The sequence below is a fragment of the Vulpes lagopus genome, chromosome 23, assembly GCF_018345385.1.
Source record: "Vulpes lagopus strain Blue_001 chromosome 23, ASM1834538v1, whole genome shotgun sequence".
NCBI classification, from domain to species: domain Eukaryota; kingdom Metazoa; phylum Chordata; class Mammalia; order Carnivora; family Canidae; genus Vulpes; species Vulpes lagopus.
This window is the reverse complement of record NC_054846.1, coordinates 57697270-57720827: the sequence shown is the minus strand read 5'-3', so window position 1 is coordinate 57720827 and position 23558 is coordinate 57697270. Positions and strand designations below refer to the sequence as shown.

Below are 23558 nucleotides of genomic sequence, written 5' to 3'. Positions count from 1 at the left end.
TGTTCCTCCTCCCCATCCCCCTCCAGAATCTTCCAATAGGTGGCTTAAGAAAGTTCATCTAATTCAAATATGAGTAATAAAAAAGTGATAAGTATCCATATGAAGAAACCATAAAAAAAGTAAAATCGTATGACATCCTTGACAAAGAAAACTCAACAAAAAATTATCAAAAAGTAGATGAAAACTGTGAAACTACATTTTAAAAAATATTTTATTTATTTGAGAGAGAGCGAGAGAGAGAGCGCGCATGCACAAGTAGGGGGAAGAGGGAGAAGCAGGTTCCCCAGTGAGCAGGGAGCTTGACAGGATGTGGGGCTCGATCCCAGGACCCTGGGATCATGACCTGAGCAGAAGGCAGATGCTTAACCAACTGAGTCACCCAGGCGTCTCTGAAACATTACTTTTTAACATGAATTCCAAAAAATTTTTTTTTAATATTTGAGAGAGTATACAAGTGTGTGGATGTGCACGCAAAAAGGTGGGGGTACGGGGGCACAGAGGGAGAGGGAGAAAGAGAAACAAGCAGATGCCCCACAGAGTGTGGAGCATGACGCAGGGCTCGATCCCAGAACCCTGAGATCATGGCCAGAGCCGAAATCAAGAGTTGGTCATTTAACTGACTGAGCCACCCGGGTGCCCCATGAATTAAAGAATTCTTAATATAGCTTTTTTTTTTTTTTTAAATATAGCTATTAAAATCTCAGAAGGGTGCCTGGCTGGCTCAGTCAGAAGAGCATGAGACTCTTCATCCTGGGGTTAGGAGTTTGAGTCCCCAGTTGGGTGTAGAAATTACTTACATAAACATTTAAAAAAGGAAAGAAAAAAAAATCTCACAATAGAAAATTAACTCAGGGAAGAGATAGTCAATAGGAGGAAGAAAAAACAAAAGTACTACGGATCTGATTCATGAAAGAAATGGAAGAAAAATATTTTTAAAAATTGGAAATATAAGCACATGGTAAAAAATATACTACAAAAGGCACAGTAAGGAGCAAACAGAACAGTAATGTTTTAAAAGAAAATTTAAAAATTAAAAAAAAAAGACTTGAACCTATATTTTCAAAGGGAATTCTTTGAAAACTGACCCAAAGTGGTCAATAGCAACAAAATAAATCTACTGAAATAAGTGTAAAAAACAATTTTTGCAATCAGACCAAAAAAAAAAAAAAAAAAAAAAGCAGATCCCTCCTGGGGAAAAAAAAAAATCAAGCTGGTATCATACTTCTCTACTGAATATCAATGTCAGAAAACAGACGATTACTTAGAAGACATTCAAGAAAATATAAGTCAATAATTTTTTAAATAATTTATTTGACAGAGCGAGAGAGAGAGAGAGAGAGAGAGAGAGAGCGCGCACAAGCAGGGGGAGCGGCAGGCAGAGGCAGAGGGAGAGGCAGGCAGAGGCAGAGGGAGAAGCAGGCCCTCCCCTCCCACTGAGCAGGGAGCCTGACAATGCGGAGTTCCATCCCAGTACCCTAGGATCATAACCTGAGCTGAAGGCAGACCATTAACTGGTTGAGCCACCAAGGTGCCCCTATTAATTAATAATTTTATTGTCTTAGACAAACAATCCTTCAGGAGTAAGGCTATAGGCAAATGGTTTTCAGTATGTTAACACTTAGTTCTTAACTCTCCTTGAAAAAACAACTGAGGACAAACTCACTAATGGATGATAGGAAAAGTTTCAGGAAAAGGACTGACAGCACAAATACACATAATTGTAGATTTAAGAAGAAAACCAATGGATATATACAGGTGACACAATGGAATGCAACTCTTAAATGCTCTAATAATATAGAAATAATAATATATACAAATAAATCAATGATAACAGAAAACATAAAAAGCACAATGAACTCACTGGTTGTACCTTATAGTAATAAACAGGAGTCAATGTTGAAAGTGAAATAGTAAAAGTTTAAGCAAAATTATAAAGAATAAAATAATGCTATATTTGCCAAAATTAGTTAGTAAAGAAGAAGGAGGAAAGAAGGGAAGGAAGAGAATAAAGCTAATATAATTGTTATTTAGTAAGGAAAAAAGACTCTGCTTTAAAAAGAGCTAAAGATGAGTGGTTAGCATAGCACAATATACAAACTTGTCCATAATTATGTTGTACACTTGAAGCTAATGTAATACTGCATGTCAACCACACTTCAACAAAACCCTTTTAATATCAAAAGTATTATTTAAAGCACAGAAAACAGACCACTTGAAATTTCAAGAACATATATAATCAGGAAATATAAAATGTGACAAACTAAGACTAAGCATGTATATCCTCCCTATCTATCTGGCTTAACTCATCCATTAAAAGAAAAAAGCTTTAGACTGACCCACAAAGCAAAACCATTCTATACTATCACCGAGATATATCTGTCATTCAGAAAATATTAAGAAAGGAAAAGTTAATAGATAGGATAAGGTCCACAAACATATGGATTGTAATTGTTTCATTAGATTATGCAGACTTTTAGTCCAAAGTATAAAAAGAAAGTCACTTTATCATTGTAAAGGGTATAATTCACAACAAAGAAAACAGGTATATGATATATGCTCTTAATAACACAGCAGCAACATTAAGAAAGCAGAAATCAAAGGAGATATGAAGGAGAGAGAAACACAATAATAACAGAAATTTTAAAATTATTTCTCCCAGTCTGAGAGAACAGTAGACAAAAATAACTCAGAAATGATCTAAAACAGCATAATCAAAATGGTAGGCACTGATGGATATTCATTTAATTCTACTCTCATAGTTGAATATATCTATTTTCAAACAGCTATTGAACCTTCACAAAAATTGACTATGTATTAGATGACAAAATATATCTCAACAAATTCTTCCTTCCTTTCTTTTAGAAAGATAAAGAGAGAGAGAGCGCGCATGTATGTGTGAGAGCACCTGTGAGCAGGGGGAGGAGCAAAGGGGAATGAGTGGGGAGGGGCAGAGAGAAATAATCTCAGATACTGCATCAAGTACAGAGCCTGATGCAGGGCTCAATCTCATGACCCCTGAGCTGAAACCAAGATTCAGTCACTTAACTAAGCCCCCAAGGCACCACTAGACTCCAAAATATACCTCCACAAATTTTAAAGGGAGAAATACAAGCCCTATTCTCTGATTAACAACCCATAAACTAGAAATTTATAATAAAATCAGAAAATAACAAGTTCTTCAATCTGAAAATTGAAAAAAAATCAACATTTGGGTAAGAGGGAAAATGCAAATGAAATTTGTGGTGTTTCTAGACAGTAATAAAATTACATATTAGAGGCTTTCGGATATAGCTAAAACAGTGATCAGAAGAAAATCCATTACTTTATTTTTTATTTTTTGAAAATCCATTACTTTAAATAATTTCATCATTAAGAAAAAATGAAAGCAAATGAGTTACTAATATGGCTTAAAAAGTCAGAAAAACAACTAAAATAACTAAAAAAAATAGAGGAAAACATTTATAAAGCTAAAAGCAGAAACTGAGAATTTAAAAACTAGAAGGCCAGAGAGCTACAAAAAAAAAAAAGAAAGAAAGAAAGAAAGAAAAAAAATGATGTTTTAAAAACTCTTTTGCTGGGGAGCTTTAGGGAATGGTGAAATCTGTTGTTTAAAGTACTACCTCTCCCAGGAAATATGGAATAAAAATTGGGATTTATTTAAACTTTATTCAAAGTTTTCATTAAAATATAAATAAAGAAGTACTCCTCTCTTAAGAGTAAAATGGACAAAACACAAATACAGAAAATAAATGGGAACTCAGAGAAGTAGGCATTATTTCAAAAAACAAGAAAACTACATAAAACTCTCTATAAAAAATCACAGATAAAATTATTTTTTAGTAAGATATAACCTCCCAAAACTGAGCCGCAACAAACTCATTTTCACAAAAATAAATGGAAGTTTTCAAAGAGCAGTACTCTACCTATCAGGCAAAACACATTACGCCACAAGATTTTATAAAATTCTACCAAATCTTAAAAGAGCTGACAAATTTAATACTATTTAAAAACTGTTGTACATTTTAGAAAATGAAAACTTCTAAAAATTTTATGAGATATACAATTAATACCAAAACTTGAAAAAGATTACACAAAAATTATAGATCTGATGATCAAACTTACATTGATTAAAAAAATAAAATATTAGCAAACAGAATACAATATCACATTAAAAGAATCCAGAAACACAAATTTGGTTCAGTGTTTGTTAAAAAGACAAAATTCAACACCCATTCTTGAATAAAAGTATTTAATAAAACAGGAATTAACAGATGCTACTATACATACATGTATCTTACTTAATGTAGAAACCTTGGGAGCATTCCTTTCCATGGTAAGGAATAAAGAGGATGCCAACTAACTACTACTGCTTAACATTGTCTACTTAGTCAATATAATCTGAATAAAAAAATCAGAAGGAAGAGGTAAACCTATCACTATCTGTAGATGAAATGATTATAACTTACTTAGAAATGATAAGAAAGTTACTTGAATAGCTAAACAAAAATGAATTTAATGAGGCAGAGAGAAAAAGGTATACAGAAGTGAAAGGCCTAGGTGGCTCAGTTGGTTAAGTGTCTGCCTTTGGCTCGGGTTGTGATCCTGGGGTCCCAGGATCAAGTCCCACATTGGGCTCCCTACAGGGAGCCTGCTTCTCCCTCTGCCTCTGCCCTCCTCTGTCTGTCTCTAATGAATAAATAAAATCTTTAAAAAGGGGGAAAAAAATGTGGCAGCCCTTCATTTATATAAGCAATAACCAGTTAGAATCTATAAATCCATTTAACAGCCAAAAAAAAAAAGGAGGGAGGAAATATGTGCAAGATACATGCAACTTCTATGTGAGGAAAACTTTAAAACACTCCTGAAGGAAACAAACATAACCTTGCACTAATAGAAAGGTACAGTGTTATCTTGGACAGAAAGACTCAGTATCTTAAAGATGCCAATTTGTCTTAACAATTTATAAATGTAGCAAGATTTCAATAAAAGTAACAGTCCATCCTCCCACACCCACTGGTGTTTCTACAGGCTTACATGAAAGAATAAATAAGAATAGCATGAAAAACCTGAAGAGAAAAATGAGACTAGCCCTAGAAGAAGATATTGCAAGTCATAAAAGAAACGATTACTATATTTGTTTGTGTATATAAATTTACCATCCCCCCATCAATAAAAACATAAATTTCCACATGGCAAATAACAAACCCGTACCAAAGGTTAAAAGACAAATAATCAGGGATAAATGTCTTTCAAAACACAAGGGGCTAATCTCCTTAATTTAGAAAGCTCTCAGTAAATGAGAAAACCAAAAATCCAACAGAATAAAAAGGGCAAAAGACATAAACAACTAATTGAAAAAAAAAAAAATAAGGTGACCCTTATACATGTGAAAAGATGGCCAAATGCAAAACAGAAGTACATAAGGAAATGATTTCTTGCAAACCCAATTAATAGAATCTAGAGTTTGACACTTCTAGTGGCAAAGGCACAACTAAACAGCTAGTTTCATTCACTGATGCACAACATTTAGAACTTTACAGAAGGCAATCTGCCAATGATCAGAATTATAAATATATTTGCCTTTGACCCATTAATCTTCCCACCTGAAATCTATCCTAAAGGTACATCTACATATTTATAGGAAATGGTGTTATGAAATGGCAAACAAAACAGCCGTAGTATACATCGAAAGAAGACTTGTGAGATATAGCTCCTCAAGGGCATATCTCCACAATGGTAGAAGCAACTGAAAATAATGCAGAAACTATGTAGTGCTCTGAAAAGATCAAGGGATCCTTGAAGGAAAGGCCAATTCCAGGTATAGGGTAGGAAATGTAAGATGAGCCTGAAATATCCTGCTGTGCCAGAAAGCAAAAAAGCTATCAAAGACTAATAAACTGTTAATAGGACATTGTGATGTCCCATATAAGAATTCCATCTAATTCAAAAGGAGTAATAGAATCAGAAAAAATACCACGTGGTAATCACCAGTGAAATAAGTGATTTGGGCAACAATGATTATTGAATAGAATATTAGTAACTGAAAGGTTGATTGGGAAATTTACAATGGAGAGATCAGGCCTATTGACCTCTGAATCTAACAATCAATGGTAGTATCACTAAAATTGGAACCACTAGATACTGTGTGCCTCCTAATATGATACAATATGAAGCATATATAACGTATTCTGAACCAGGACTGAATCAAACTTCTAGGGCCAATTTTCATTTTCAGGAAATATATGTATTTTGAGGAAATACAGAGGAACAAGGTAATGACACCACAAGAACAAAGACAAACGTGGATTTTTGGATATTCTTAGGACAAGTGACGGAGTTTCTCTAAAAAAGTCAATGAAGTTAAAACAAAAAAAGAAAAAACAAAACAAGAGGAAGGAAATAGGACTACTAAATTTAAAAAAGCCTATCAGTCAAACATGTTACGTGGATCTTGTTTGGATCCTGATTAGAACAACCAACTAATAATAAAATGACATATTTGAGACAATTAAGGAAATCTGATTATGGACAGGGTATTAAAGGCTACAAATAAATGAATATTTAAAATTTTTTACATATGATAATGGCATTATGATTGTAAGAAAACACCCTTTTTCTGAGGTAAAGTAGTGGAGACAAAATAACTTACTATCTGGGATTTGATTTAAAAATACTCTAATAGAGAAGTAAATGTAGAAAGTTTAAGGAAAGGTGGAAAGCTCTTGACAGTTTGCAGGCAGGTGGCATTTTATCATACTATTCTCCCTATTTCTACATATGCTCAAAAATATTCATGAGCTAAAAATGCTTATAGCACCACTGTAAGCATCAGCTGTAGGTATAACACCTGGGGTCACCAGGACCAACAGACTTTTCCTTTAAAACATGTATTTCATAATGAAATACTGACTTAAGAGTGAAGAGGATAAAAGTGAGATTGTTCAGGTAATAATGTCAAGGCTTTTATATATGCTTCAATGTGCATACTTCATGCTCAGTAGCATTCCAGGACAACCTCTGTGTGAAGGGTCTCTAAAAGAAATTAATAAAAGTACAAAGGTTTTTCAACTTTGGCTTAATATATGTCCCATTTACTTCAAGATACTAGTACATGTAATTGCATATAGAACTGCACACATACATACACATATGCACAGATGCATGTGTGCAATAGAGAAATCAAGTACCCAATACAGAATATGCTTTTAGTTCCCTTACCATCAATATTAAGCATCATTTTCCACATGGCAGGTCGAACAGATTGATGGAATCCAAACCATACTTCCCTGCCCCCTCCCAGGGGGTGGTCATATCCTTCTGGAGCTGAGAAAAAGGAACGCCCCACAGGTGTATATCTACAAAAATTAAAATGTCATATTCAGTCATTTCCATCCCATATAGGTATTTAAATTTGCAGAATAGGAGAGTCTAAGGCACATAAACTTCATTTATCATAATGATGCTTGTCATTAAGAATATATGAAAATAAATATATTCCAAATTTGTGAAAGCAAAAACAGCCATTTTAAATGAAAAACAAAACCAAAACAAAACCCCTTAGCATCCTTTACTGAAATTCTCTATTCCTAAAACTACTGTTAGTTTGGGTGAGAATAAATTTTATTTGAAATACTTTGAAATTTGCAGAATAGGAGAGTCTAAGGCACATAAACTTCATTTATCATAATGATGCTTGTCATTAGGAATATATGAAAATAAATATATTCCAAATTTGTGAAAGCAAAAACAGCCATTTTAAATGAAAAACAAAACCAAAACAAAACCCCTTAGCATCCTTTACTGAAATTCTCTATTCCTAAAACTACTGTTAGTTTGGGTGAGAATAAATTTTATTTGAAATACTTTCTTAGAAACAGATGAAAAGAAAAAAAAAAAAAGAAAGAGATGAAAAGAAAAATCAGTTCTAACCTTAGGAAACGCTAAAGAGTGAATAAATATCAATCGAAAGGTTATTTCCATAAACGTGTTACCGAAACATATTTTTCTTTAAAAAGACACATTGATCCTATATATCCAAGCACACAAATATAAACATACACTTGTGGTAGTGTAGCAATTTCAATACAAATTGATACTATTGTATAAACAATGATATTACCTTTAAAATAAGGGGACTTAACTAAATAGGTCAGTTATTCAAGGTTTATAGCTTCTAAGATAAAGGGTTAGACATTTTTCTGAAAGGTATCCACTAGAATAGCTAACGTAATGATGTATGTTTTCAAAAACCAGAATTTATTTAACTTACTTCTTCTGTCAATGAACTTGTATGCATGCTATTCTTTAAGTGAAGTAACCAAAATATACATATGGTTATTCAAAAAGGGCCTGCACAACTTATTCTTGGGAGGAAAGCCTTCACACTGAAAATCTAAAAAGGAAAAAAAAAGCCAGAAGCACCCACTTCATGGAGGGCAGATGTCGTAGCACCACATCAACAGCATGGACAGGATTAGTGCTGATTGGCTTGTCTAATTCCAGTGGCTCAGGCAAGGTCCGTCCTGTCAGTACTTCATGTAGTAGGTGCCAACTCACCCGAGAGACAAATTTAATTGATACCTTGAACGGTCGATCTTTTCCACCTTCCCCAGGTAAAGTAACATCTAAATCTACCTGTTGATGGGAAAACAGTCCGTTGATAAGTTGAAAAGGATAATGTACAATTATTTTTAAGTTACCAAGGTATTTAAGAAAAAAGAGAGCAAATATAAAAAACCAACCTCAATGTTAAATCAATAGATAATCTCCAAGCTATACTGTTAAGCAAAAAAAAGCAAAGTACAGAAGATTACAAATAGTATGCCATCCTTGTGTGAGAAAAGAGAATGGGAAAATATTCATATATCTTACTTTTGCAATAAGAAACACAAGAAGTATGACCAGAAACAAAGAAACTGGTTACTGAATTTCAAATGATGGGAAGAAACAGACTGGAAGAAATAAAGGAGGAATAACAATTATGAGTATATTTTTCAGTATAGTTTTGATTCCTGGAACCATGTTTAAAAAAAGCTTTTCTTAAAAATAAAGTTTTATCAGTTAAAAAATTAAAAATAAAATCAAGATCAAGTGTAAAACTTAAAATATAAACAAAATCAAGTGAAACCAAATGTATTTCAAATGTATAACCTAACATAATAAAAGAAGGGGAAAAAAAGAAAACATTAACGCAAAGAACTCTTGAACACAGTATACTGAGTATATTCTCAATTGGGCATGTGGAGAAGGGGCGGGTGGGAAAGAACCACATACAAAATAAAACCTTAACTCTCATGAGTAAGTTTGTTTTCTGTAGTGGTATGGTGTAGCAATTCAGAAATGATTTTTTAAAAAATATTTTATTTTTTTATTCATGACAGACATAGAGAGAGGCAGAGACACAGGCAGAGAGCGAGAAGCAGGCATCATGCAGGGAGCCTGATGTGGGACTCGATCCCGGGTCTCCGGGATTCTGCCCTGGGCTGAAGGCGGCGCTAAACTGCTGAGCCACCCAGGCTGCCCCAGAAATGATTTTATAAATGTATGGTACGACTAAACAAATGAGTAAAAGTGATGTTTTGAGGCTCAAAAAAGAAGGAAGATACAAATATGCAAAGTGGAGAGTAAAGGAAGGATAGATTTTGCTCTGGGGGGTAGACTGAAAATCAGTTTGAACTCATGATTTCCACTATAAATTGTATATTGTACATTGAGTAATACTTGTGTAGACTACTTTTGGTAGGTTCACTATATGACATGTAATATTTATTATATATTGTCTTATTTATTTATATATTTTTATTTCCTATCTCTGTCCATTTTAGAAACGCCTATATCCCAGCAGCAATGAATATATTCAGTATTCAGATTTTGGTTTCTAAGTTGCATCCCCCAACTAAAAGAAATTATTACTCCTGTGAGAAAGGGTCAGCTGCATGGTTGCAGCAGGGAAAACATAAAATAAGCCTGGATAATCTTGTGCCAGAAAGTAAGGAAGTACTAAAAAAAATAAATAAATAAATAAAAATGGGTGTAATGTAAAAAAGAAATAGGAACCAGCTTAAAGAGGCTCCCAATGGCCAAATCTGGGACAACTGGGGCAGTGAAATAAATAAGAATAAATAAATTAGGAAGAAGAAAATGCTCTTCCTTATAATCAGTACCAACTAATAAATGTAGAAGGAATAAGATAATTAGAAAATCACCATTACTATATAGTAATAATCCTCCCAAGCAAGAATCATAAATTACTTAAAAATCTAATAAGAAACAGGATCTCTTTTCTTCTTTTTCTTTTTTAAAGATTTTATTTATTCATGAGAGAAACAGAGAGGCAGAGACATATGCAGAGAGAGAAATAGGCTCGCTCCTGCCTGATGTGGGACACGATCCCAGGATCTTGGGATCACAACCTGAGCCACCCAAGTGCCCTGAGAAACAGGATCCTTAAAGTATTTCTCATATCAGGGCACCTGGGTGGCTCAGCTGGTTGAATATCCAACTCTTGATTTCAGCTCAAGTTATGATCTCAGGGTAATGAGATCAAGCCCAGCATCAGGTTCCCTGCCCAGAGGGGAATCTGCTTGAGATTCTCTCTTTCCCTCTGCTCCTCCCTACTGCTTGCACTCTCTAAAATAAACAAATTAAAAAAAATCATTAAAAAAGTATTTCCCATATCAAACTTAAAGACTTCTTAGGGGAGCCTAGGTGGCTCAGTAGGTTAAGCTTAAGCTCAACTCAGGTCTTGATCTTGTCAGGGTCAGGAAATCCACCGTGTGGAGCCTACTCAAAAAACAACCCAAACAAAACCAAAAATACTTCTATGCACCAGAGGACAGAATCCACAAAGTGAAAAGGCAACCTACAAAACGTGAGAAAATATTTGCAAATCATCTAACTGATAAGGATATATAAAGAATCCCTAAAATGCAATAACAACAAAAACTAATCCCAATTTTAAATAATGGGCAAAAAAAAAAAAAAAAAGCAAAAGACAAAAATGTACAAAAATGTACAAGAGTCATGAAAAGGTGCTCAATTCACTAATCATTAAAGAAATGCAAATCAAAACCACAGTGAGATATAATCTCACACCCACTTGGACAGCTACTATCAAAAAACCCCAGAAAACAAGTATTGGCAACGGTGTGAAAAATTTGGAACCCTTGTGCATTGCTGGTGGGAATGTAAAAAATGGTGCAGCCACCGTGGAAAATAGTACAGTAACTTCTCCAAATATTAAAAATAAAATTACCACATATACAAAAGAACTGAAAGGAAGAATTGGAACAGATATTTGTACGCCCATGTTCATAGCAGTATTATTTGTAATAGCCAAAAGGTGTTCATCAACAGATGTATGGATAAATGAAATGTGGTATATACACATTGGAATATCATTCAGCTTTAAAAGGAAGGAAATTCTGATACGTGCAACAACGTGGATGAATTTTTTTTTTCTTAAGATTTATTTATTTATTCATGAGAGACACAGACTGAGAGAGAAGCAGGCTCCTTGCAGGGAGCCCAATGCAGGACTCAATCCCGGATTCCGGGAACATGACCTGAGCCGAAGGCGGGCACCCAACCGCGGAGCCACCCAGGCTGCCCAACATGGATGAATCTTGAGGACATAATGATAAGTGAAATAAGTCAGTCACAAAAACACAAATATTTTATGATTCCACTTAGATGAGGCACTGAAAGTAGTCAAAGTTATTGAGACAGAAATTAGAATGGTGGCTGCCAGGGGCTGAGGGGAAGGAGAATGGGGCCTCAAGTGCTTCATGGGTACAGTTTCAGATTTATAAGATAAAAAGAGGCATGGAGATAAATAGTAGTTGCAAATGTACTTCTTGCCATTAAATGTACATTAAATGGTTCAGATGGTCAATTTTATGTTATATGTATTTTACCACAATTAAAATCTCTCCACAAGAGTAAAGAGAAAAATCTGACAGGAGAAACCTGGCAGATACCAGCTTAAACAAGTGATCAAACTTAATATCAACATTAATGGAGCAAATACGTATTAATGTCCCCTGATATGATCCACTGATAAGAACACTTGTGTAATTATTCCTGCCAAATATGCTTAATCAGAACCTAATCAAGAGGAAATACCAGACAAACCCAGATTGAGGGACGTTCTACAAAACAACTTGACTATAATCCTCTACCATGTTAATACTATGAAAAGAAAATAAGAAGGCTGGAAAAATCTCGTTCTATATAAGTATCTATTAAGTATGTATGTGTGTGTGTATACACACACACACACACACACACACACACACACACACATAAAGTATCTATAAAGACAGCAAAAAAGAGATTGATAAAACAAATGTGGCAAAAGGTAAGGACACTGGTGAATCTGGGTAAAAGGTCTACTACATGAGTTCTTTGATTCTTACAATTTTTCAGTATGTTTAAAATTATTTGAAGGGGTGTGTGGGTGGCTCAGTTGGTTGAGCGTCAAACTCTTGGTTTCAGCCCGAGTCATGATCTCAAGATTGTGAGATCAAGTCCTGCGTCAGGTTCCAAGCTAGGTGTGGGGCGGGCTTGAGATTCCCTCTCTTTCCCTATGCCCTCCTCCAATTCTCTCTTCGAAAATAATTAAATAAATAAAAATTAAAAATAAAGGGAGATACTGTAAAAGAATACCTTTCCAATAAAGGAATGCATCTTACCCCAGTAGTTGCCACAGGAAGTGGATTGGCTGTGTAAAGGCTTCTTTTTCCATCATAAACTGGTCTACGGTCCCCAAATATAGTCACTTTAAAATGCTGAACCATTGAGTCAACCACCTCCCTACAAAAGGGAAAAAATATATCCACATAATCCTCTGCATGACGAAATACAAAATACAAAATACAGTAATTCTTGTACTATTTAAAGCTGCCAAAATTCTAAAAGACAATCATACATAATAAAGATACTGCTTTCAGGACCATATCTTAGGATACCAGAAAGACTGACTTCTGGCAAGAGATATGAATTTCACAAAAGACAGAAAAGAATGAATCCAGTGAATTACTTAATCATTCTAGACTTCAGTAAACCTGCAAAATATTAACCTTAAAAAAAAAAATGATCCCAAGTCCCTTTTACCATCTCTGCACATTACTCGATACATAACACTTCTCTATCGAAGAATTTGATGCTCTTCACTCTGTACTCAAATACCACCTAGTGTATATATCTATTAGAACAGCTACTCCACTGTATTATAATCAGAGTACACATCACTTCTACTAGACTGTGAAGTTCTTGAGAGCAATAAACATACCTTTACTCCTCCTCAATCCTTTTCAACCTCCTTCTCCATACTTACATTATCTAATCAGTAAGAACATTCGGAAACCTGTTTTCACCCAGCAAATATTTTTATGTGATATGTACTTACATTGAAAGATATTTAAATTTAAGACTTTTACATTTAAAAATTAGCCTACATTGAGAATAAAACAAAATATCCACAAATCAACATTTATTTTTGTACACACATTACTTGTAAAAGCAGTGGAAAGATATCTCAATGGTGGTTACCTCTGGAGAGAGAGGTGAAGAATGATTTTTGTGTCTACATAATCTAAATATATTATGATAAGAGTATCCTTACATATTATTGGTATAATACACAATACATTTAAAGGAATGGGAAAAAGATTAAATTCTAACCTATGGGTAGTTAGGTGAGAAAAGGGGGAAAAAGGCATTCTCTGGTACAAAATAATCGAGCTAACTTGATACCTAGAGCAATTTTCTACAAGCTCAAAATTTCTATTTTTCCCCTTCTTCAATTTTACTTTGCTGAAACTAAACCAAGATCAAGCCTCTACCACAGTAAATTTTACAAAAAAGATTTGATTCACTGATCTGTTTTTACATACAAGACAAATTTCAGATTTTTTTTTTTTTTTTTGTCACTTAAGGTATTCTTCTGCAGCCACTGTCAAGTCCAGTTTCTTAGGTGAAACTTTACAGATCTAATTTGTCAGAATGTTTTAACTATTTTGTCATTTTTTCTCAACAGTAAATTGGTGTGACTTTAAGCTTACCAAATCCTCGCAAGCCAATCAAATCACTCTAAGGATTAAAATGGTGGAAGAGATTAAAATAGCTGTGCCAAAGACAATTTAGGGATAAAAAATGTTCTGTTTCAATGTCTACCACAGTATATTCTTCATGAATGTTCTAACAGCGGACAATCTACCTCAATAAACTGCTAGAACCTCCAACGGAATCAAAAGCTGAATTCATCATATCTCCCCCCATGTTATCTGGTTATCCTATTCATTGCTCCTCTTTATTGGGAACTTCATCTCTCCAGATTCAAATCTGGCTCATCTCTTCACCCAATTAGTTGCGGACCTCATCTCTTTGCAGTATTTCTCACATCAGTCCTTTACTTTTCATTCCCAATTACCACCATCCTAAACTACAACCTCATGTTCCAGTAGCTGGATTATTTTAAGTCTCCTGTTTTTTATGCCTTTAATCTTTTCTTCTCCAACCCAACGTACATATCACTGTCAAATGTAGTCCCCAAACCCCACTTTTATGTTCCAGATACAAAAGGTTAATCATACTCCTCAAATCATGGCTTATTAGCATTAATCATCTGTACGAGACCTCTCTTCTTTCCTTCCACCTCCATTTCCTAAGCTTTTTTCCTCTTCCCAATAAGTTATTTCTTCTAATGTGTTTGATGAACATCCTTCTGTTTGTTTATATTACCATCTTTATCCTCTGGCACTAGGTTTTAAAAATGTATCGTTTTTGGTTTGGTACACTTAGTTCATTGTTTCTGATGCAAAGTACTCCTTATGTTGTCTATCACCCAACAATGCAGACTTTAACTACCAACCACTAAAAACAATGTTGCAATGCAGTATCTCTTACCATACCCTTTTATGGACTTGTGTGAGAGAATTTATCTCTGGTTATATACCCAGGAACAAAATTGTTATGTCCACGTGAATTTAAACAACTAAATGATGAAGAACTGCTAAACTGCTCCCCAGAGTGGCTGTCTAATCTACATTCCTGGAGATTCCTATTTCCCTATATACCAGACAAGATTTGGCATTATTCAGCTCTGCTTTCTAATTTTTGCTAGCGTAGCAGGTAAAATTAAAAGGTTATTTTAATTGAGATTTCTTCTATTACTAATGAATTTGAACATTCCTTCATGTGTCTGTTTCTTTTCTTTGCTCATTTTTCTATTGGGGTCCCAGTCTTCTTGTTGAATTGAAGGAGTTTCTCTGATAGTCTGATAGTCCAGATATTAATTCATTAACAGGTTTAGTTATTGCAAATATCTTTTAAAATTTTTATTTATTTATGATAGTCACAGAGAGAGAGAGAGAGAGAGAGAGAGAGAGAGGCAGAGACATAGGCAGAGGGAGAAGCAGGCTCCATGCACCGGGAACCTGATGTGGGATTCGATCCCGGGTCTCCAGGATTGCGCCCTGGGCCAAAGGCAAGCGCCAAACCACTGTGCCACCCAGGGATCCCCAGTTATTGCAAATATCTTCTTTCAAATGTTATCTGCCTGTTAATATCTATCTATTTGTTGAAATAATATACATATAACAATATCTATATATTTGTTGAACTGAAATCCTTAATATTATATCATAAAATGAATCACTTTTTACATTATGGGTTTCATGCTTTTGATGTTTTAAGAAATACTTTCCTTTTTTTTTTTTTTTTTTAGGATAGTCACAGAGAGAGAGAGAGAGGCAGAGACAGAGGCAGAGGGAGAAGCAGGCTCCATGCACCGGGAGCCCGACGTGGGACTCGATCCCGGGTCTCCAGGATCGCGCCCTGGGCCAAAGGCAGGCGCTAAACCGCTGCGCCACCCAGGGATCCCAAGAAACACTTTCCTAATACTAAATCACAAAGTGTTTTATTAACTATAGTTTTATCTATATATAGTTACATATATAGTGTTTATATCTACCCATCTATCATTACCTATATATATATATATAGCTTATGTATGTATATTACTTTGGCCATTAATTCATTTGAGGTCCTTATTTATAAACAGTGTTATATAAGGACTCTATTTTATTTTTCTCCATATAGTAAGCCAGGGGTCCCACACCATCTACTAACCAATTTAAAATACCATTTTTTGGGATCCCTGGGTGGCTCAGCAGTTTAGCGCCTGCCTTTGGCCCAGGGTGTGATCCTGGGGTCCTGGGATTGAGTCCCGTGTAAGGCTCCCTGCATGGAGCCTGCTTCTTCCTCTGCCTGTGTCTTTGCCTCTCTCTCCCTCTCTGTGTCTCTCATGAATAAATAAATACAATCTTTAAAAAAATAAAAATAAAAATAAAATAAAATGCCATTTTTTGGGGGTGCCTGGGAGGGTCAGTTGGTTAAGCGTCTGACTCGTGATCTCAGCCCAGGTCTCGATCTCACAGTCATAAATTTGGGCCCTGTGTTAGGCTCCACTCTGGGCTGGAGCCTACAATAGATAGACAGATAGATAGATAGATAGATAGATAGATAGATAGATAGATAGATAGATAAATAAATAAATAAAATACCCTTTTTATCTTAATAAGTTCTCAATATATAAATGGATCTGGCTCTCTCTTGAGTTCTCTATATTGTCTCAGTGGTCTGTATTTAAAAAGTATCAATTACTAAAGTGTTTTATTATATTATAACATGGGGCAAGGCAAGTTCCTTTTCTTTTTCTAAGTTAACTAGGAGATTTATGGAAACTTTTAATCAGAATAAACTTCTAAAGTGGCCCCCCTATCAATACCATGAACAAAAGAAGTATGTCTAGTGCCCTGGGTCACCTCGGTGGCTCAGTGGGTTATGGGTCTGCCTTTAGTTCAGGTCATGATCCCAGGGTCCTGAGATGGAGCCCTCATTGGGCTCCCTGCTTAGAGAGCCTGCTTCTTCTCCCTCTGCCTGCTGCTCCCTCTGCTTATGCTCTGTCAAATAAATAAATAAAATCTTAAGATATATATATCTATATCTTATATATAGGTAGGATACATAATAAAATAGACAAAATAAAATATCTGTCAAGAAATCCTCCAATTTTTTTTTTTAAGATTTTATTTATTTATTCATGAGAGACACAGAGAGAGTGGCAGAGACACAGGCAGAGGCAGAAGCAGACTCCCTGCAGGGAGCCTGATGTGGGACTCAATCCTGGACCCAGGGATCATCCAGGGGTCCCAAGAAATCCTCAAATTATAAGTACTTGGGAGACATTGCTAGTATGCTAAAAACAAATGAGCATGCTAAAAGTTACTGAGACACTACAACAATGAACTCAATGAAGATGATAAATAGGGGTAATTTTAAGAGCTAAAGATTTGCTTAAAAATCTCAACTGCAAAAAGAACAGATTAGAGGATGTGAACTTACAATGTAAGGGGCTTTAGGTGACTCTAAGTCCAGAATGAGCAGATGGTGGGATGTAGCTTCCTCCAAATTAAAGAAATTAGGTTGTACATATTTAAGTGCCCACTATAAAGCATGTAACCACCCTATCACATATTATAGTGGTGATTTCACATTCTGAGGTACTCTGCTCAATTTGGAAAAATTTAAGACCATAAAAAAATGAAACATAACCAGAAGATGGTAATCTTGATAGAAATTCATGCAACATGAGTAAAAACAAATCAAACTAAAGAACTGTAGGTCTGGAATAGGAAAGACTCAAAGGGATTACAAAAGCCTTTGGTCCTTTGACTATTCTGATGGACTGTCATGCGATAAACTAAGAAGAAAATCTATCTTTGTACGAAAGGATAGAACTCACAAATAATTGGGAAGATATAAGGAGCTAGACTTTGGAACAAAAATTTCCCACATTTCCTAATCACCAGAATTATTCACAAGTAGATCACACTATCTTATAAACTACCTGACTTCATCCCTGCTATAACTGCTCAAGGAGCAGTTATGTCACAAAAGATACCAATTAGAAGATTCCAACCAGAAGACTGAAATGAATAATCTCTGCAACCCCCTTTAACAGTAAAATTTAATTAGGAGAATTTAATTAGGAGAATATCACACAATGAAACACTGCAGATTTTTACCATGGGATCAGATATAAAAATTTCTTTATGAATAATTACACTAAACATTGATTTGAACTCAAGCTCTCAGAGCCTTAAGAGAATGGTATTAGAATTCTATATACACTGGGCAATTCTAACATTAAACCATGTTTAAATTCATAACTGCTAAAACATATGTTTCAAAGGGAACCCACTTTTCTAAGGACCATCAATTATTATCATCTCTCTTTAATCTCTCATTAACATGATGTGATCAACATATTTAGAAGGTTATTTTTTTTAAGATTTTATTTATTTATTAATGAGAGAGAGAGAGAGAGAGAGAGAGGCAGAGACAAACACAGAGGGAGAAGCAGGCTCCATGCAGGGAGCCTGATGCGGGACTCAATCCCTGGACTGCAGGATCACGCCCTGAGCGGAAGGCAGGCGCTATACCGCTGAGCCACCCAGGCTGCCCGTATTTAGAGTTTTAATGAAAATTTCGTATTCAAGTTACAAAATAACAAATCAAGGAACTGCAAATTTTCACTTCTTATCTCAAAAGATACTGTGACAAAGGGTAATGTATTAGAATGTTCATCAGGCAGGCATGTGGAGCTAAAGAAAAAAACTACAATAGTAATTTATCTCGTCATTTATTCTGCTATAGCAGCAAAGGTGCTCACTGTATTATAAAGAAAGTTTGAATTGGGAAACTGCCAATTTGAGAACCTTTACATGTGCTAACATAAGCACTGGAGGAGAAATAAGTAGACATGAGTTTTTAGTCCCATTCTGCCACTAGGTTGTTATAAAAGTCACCTTGCCTCTCTGACTTTAGTTCCTTCATCAATAAAAATGGGATAACAGTCTCTAGCCTGTTACTGGGACCATTGGGATATTAGTGAAAGTACTCTTGGGGGGGAAAGCAAATATATATGATACTATTTTTATATAAAAATTTAGGCATAATTATCTCACAAATATACTTCAAGACTACACTGAAATACTGAAGTCTTCTAAACAACAAATATATCACAATGTATTAGTATCAGAGTAAATTAATACAAAGAATAAATCCTGGTAATTAACATAAACTATGAACTGAATTTCTATCATGTCACAGTTGTGGAACTATCTTTGTCTTATATGTAGCTGTCTTTTATCATAACAATGGGGGGAATCCTTTGATCTTTTGTTCAAATGTAGAAATTTTAGCACAACGTTTAAGTGTATATTTCAGTAAAATAATTGTAATTTTACCTTCTCTGGTAATATGCAAAATATTTTAACTTCTAAAGCAGCATTTTGGAAAGCAATTTGGGAAAGAAAATCTGAGCAAATGAGGATAAGAACTTCTAACCAATCTTTAGTGGCTTCCTTTACCTAATAACCTTAGTCTAGAAGGAAAGAATTCTTGCAGAATATAATAGGATGCATTTTTGTAGAACCTTGGGATAGAATTTAAAAATCCTTAAGAATATCTGGCGATTACTAGAAAAATGGAACCTACCCGAGTACATCAGGTCTTACAAAGGGCTACAGCCTACCTTTCCCACTCTTACCTCAACCACCACTTCCTACATTCTGGTACCAAGTCTTTTGACTCCATCATGCTCTGGTGCACAGACTGTAAAGTAAAATTTAATATTGGTTTCAGTAAGTTCCACTTAACCACCTGACTCATGCAGCAGAAAAATGGTAGGAAAGAGAAATTTTAATGTAAAAAGAAGAAATTGTTTTCATTAATTGTTCTATATGCTTATAGAGACCCACACCTTCATCTCATTTCTAGGTACCTCTCATCCTCTACTCCCAAAAGACAGAATGGGAAATATTATTCTAGTTGATACGAGAAGACATGAAATATTTTCCCCTGAAAGTGACTATTCATATTAGTTTAGTATTCATAGCTATAATAAATTAATCTATCACTATAGTATAGTCAGAAGGAAGACTGCTAAGGTGTAACAAGATGGTAAAGTCACCTAGAGGCTTGCTTATAAAACACAACTAAAACAGCTGGCAGTCTCTCCTTGTATCCTTCCAACCTTGAATTTATCTTCATAACTCTTCAATAAATAACAGAGAAGGTAGCCAATAAATACTTTTGCATCAAGATAAAGTTTAAAAGATACAGAGTAGAGAAAAAAGGGGTTATATTTTAGATCAAATTTTTCATATTTTATAATATGAAATCTGTAGTACACCAGAGCATTTTACTAAGAACTATCTTTATAGTCATTTCACATGTGTATGAAGCTTTCATAATTTTATGTCATCTTACTTGCTAATCCAGTGGAGTAAACATCTCTAGTATTCACAGGTAACTGACATTACTTTAGATCAAGAAATCATTTTTTAACCCAATCTGGCTTACACTAACAACTCTATTCTAGAACCCTTCTCCCTTAGGCCACACTGACTTCTTAAAAGACATGGTCTCTTAAGCTTTTATACCTCTAGCTTCTTGGCATTTGCCACTGTGATCAATACTTGAAAGTCATGATCCTTTCTTTATCTTCTCTGAAATAACTTATACTTTATCATAGTTTGTCTACTTTTCCAATCTAAAGTTTACTGGCAAACCTGAAACAACAGTGTATCCCCAGAGATTCATTCTCAATCTTATCTTGACTCTGCTCACTTTCTCTAGCTTTTATTATCACATATAATTCTCTATCTTGACTTACTTCCTGTGCTCTCAACACTTATTTCCAATAATCTATTGAGCCTCTCTACTTTGATGTTTCTTAAACAATTCAACCTCCAAATATCTGAAACAGAAAACAAAAAACTTTGGTCTTTTCACCATCTGTATTTCTGTTAAAGCCATGTCTATTGCACAGATTGGAACAATGCAGTCATTCTCTCTTCTTTTTCCCTCCATGTCTATATTATTCACTCTTCTTCTAAATATTTTATCTAAGCTCTCCCTTTATCCCCACTGCCACTGCTGTTAGTTAAGTCCTAGAAAACACTACTTCTAATCTAGAAAAGTAGGGGTCAGAGATGCTAGGGGGTATGCTAGAGTACGAGGGGAAAAAATATATTTAATTTTCATCTAATAATTAGAAATTAAGATTTACTAACACTTGTGAATATGGATTGACACTGGTATCTTTACTTAGCCCATGTCAGATGATCAGGTGTAACATATGGTACACCTGGAACCCTAAGAGAATGACAGGACTTCTGCAACATACAAGAGTTAACAGTGTACTGTAGCAACATTATGGTAGCAAACTACACTTATCTTGACGAATACAACATAATGTATAGAGTTGTCTTATCACTATGTTGTATACTTAAAACTGATACAACATTATATATCAACTACACTTCAATTAACAACAATCAACAGTGTAACTCATTTTCACCACCTTGCAACTTAGCTCAAGTGCCTGGCATATATTCGATCAGATTGTTGGTATCTGAAAATTTCAAATTATTAAATATATTTTTAAATAGTTTATTTCAAAATATTTTCCTGCCTTTTTCTATAGTTATATGTTAGAATAGTAGTATATTTCTATAAATTTAAAAACTCCAAATATGGGTGCATATACATTTATTTATTTATTTATTGTTCAGTCCACGGTCAAACATATTTTAATGGAGATGAATAATCAAAGATTTAAAGACCACTGATCTAGACTACTGCAAACAGCCTTCCCAATGTTCTCCAGACTCTGGTCTTTCTCTTTTCTTTTCTTAAAGATTTTATTTATTTATTCATGAGAGACACAGAGAGAGAGGCAGACACAGGCAGAGGGAGAAGCAGGTCCCATGCAGGGAGCCCGATGCAGGACTCAATCCCAGGACTCCAGGATCATGCCCTGGGCCGAAGGTAGGCACCCAACCGTTGAGCCACCCAGGCGTCCCTGGTCTTTCTCTCTTTTCTAATTTATTCACCACACTGCCATTAGTTATGCTTTTAAATACAGACGTTCCTCATTTGCCCTAAGCCTCCAATGGCTTTCCACTGTTTCTGAAATCACAAGCCTTAGCATGGATTTAAGACCCTTCATTGGGGTGGGGTGCCTGGGTGGCTCAGTCTATTGAATGTCCAACTCTTGATTTCAGCTCAGTTCATGAGATTGAGCCCTGCATCCAGCTCCCTCTCAGCAGAGACTCTGCTTGAGATATTCTCTCTCTCTCCAACCCCACCCCCCACCCCCCAGCTCTCTCTCTCAAATAAATAAGTAAATCTTAAAGAAAGAAAGAAAGAAAGAAAGAAAGAAAGAAAGAAAGAAAGAAAGAAAGAAGAAAAGAAAAGAGAAAAGAAAAGAAAAGAAAAGAAAAGAAAAGAAAAGAAAAGAAAAGAAAAGAAAGAAAAAAACCCTCCATAACTTACTCCCTGGCTATTTTTCAGACTTGAGCTGCTCTATTTATACTGGCCTATTTCTGTTACATAAACATGTCATAATTTTGCTATGTCCACTCTATTTATTCTTCTATTCTACTATTTAGCTCAGACACCATGAAATCTAAACACATGGATAGATGTTAAGAATAAACCCCTGATTTTTAGGAATATTTTTATTTATAGAAGTATCTTTGAACTTCAAATATATTGTAGAAATATTAGTTAGAAGACTAATTACCACTAATTTATTTAGATGCTACTCCGAAGAGTTCTTGAAATCTAAAATAATCGTGTCAGCTTTCCTATCTTCCAAGTGATTAACTAACAAGGAAAATAAAACTTGCTCGTTAACTGACATATACTACACATGGCACAGTTTCCCTAAATAACTCAAAACTACACTTTGATTTTCATTAGCAATGTTTTCTGGGTTATGTTCTCTAAAGCATTTTAATCAGAAGTATACTCCTCTATAGGTATGACACCAAGAGGCCACTGGCAAAAAAAAAAAAATTAATTGTTCTTAATCAAAATAAAAAATGTGTAGGTCACCATCAAGAAAATAAAAGGCAACAGGCAGAGAGGAAGAACATTTTTGCACATCATTACATTTGATAAGGGACTTTTAAGTATACCAATAAAGAATTCCTGGAACTCAATAACAAAAAGACAAATCACCTGACTTAAAAATGGGCAAAGGACCTGAAGAGACATTTCTCCAAAGATATACAAACAGCCAATTAGTACATGAAAACATGCCCAACATCAACCATCAGGGAAATGCAAATCAAAATAACAATGAGATACTACTTAAAACTCCTAGGATGGCTATAATAAGAGACAGATAACAAATGGTGGTAAGGATGTGGAGATGCTTGAATCATCACATACTGCTAGTGGGAATGTAAAATGATGCAGCCAGCGTGGAAGAGAGCATGGCAGTTTCACAAAAGTTAAAAACAGAGTTATCAAATCATTCCACTCTTAGTGATACACCCAAAAGAAATGAAAACACATGTCCACACAAAACCTGGTATGCAGATGTTCATAGCATTATTCATAACAGCCCCAAAGTGCAAACTCACATCAACCAACTGATAACTCGATAAAAATGTCCACACAAAATATTATTCAGTAAT

At 34.9% G+C, this 23558-nt stretch overlaps 1 protein-coding gene across 2 annotated transcripts in view; it reads right to left on the bottom strand.

Annotated features, from left to right (window-relative positions):
* The window catches only part of AGO3 (argonaute RISC catalytic component 3), a 123837-nt gene that overhangs the window by 68390 nt on the left and 31889 nt on the right, over positions 1-23558 (bottom strand). Inside the window, exons 2-5 of one of the 2 annotated variants that reach the window (XM_041738194.1) lie at positions 19616-19680; positions 12693-12813; positions 8426-8634; positions 7219-7355 (exon numbers count right to left, since the gene is read on the bottom strand). In XM_041738194.1, the coding sequence (XP_041594128.1) occupies positions 7219-7355; positions 8426-8634; positions 12693-12813; positions 19616-19665 (517 nt within the window). In that variant the 5' untranslated portion in view covers positions 19666-19680. The remainder of the gene's footprint in view (positions 1-7218; positions 7356-8425; positions 8635-12692; positions 12814-19615; positions 19681-23558) is intronic. The other variant, XM_041738193.1, reaches the window with a different exon arrangement.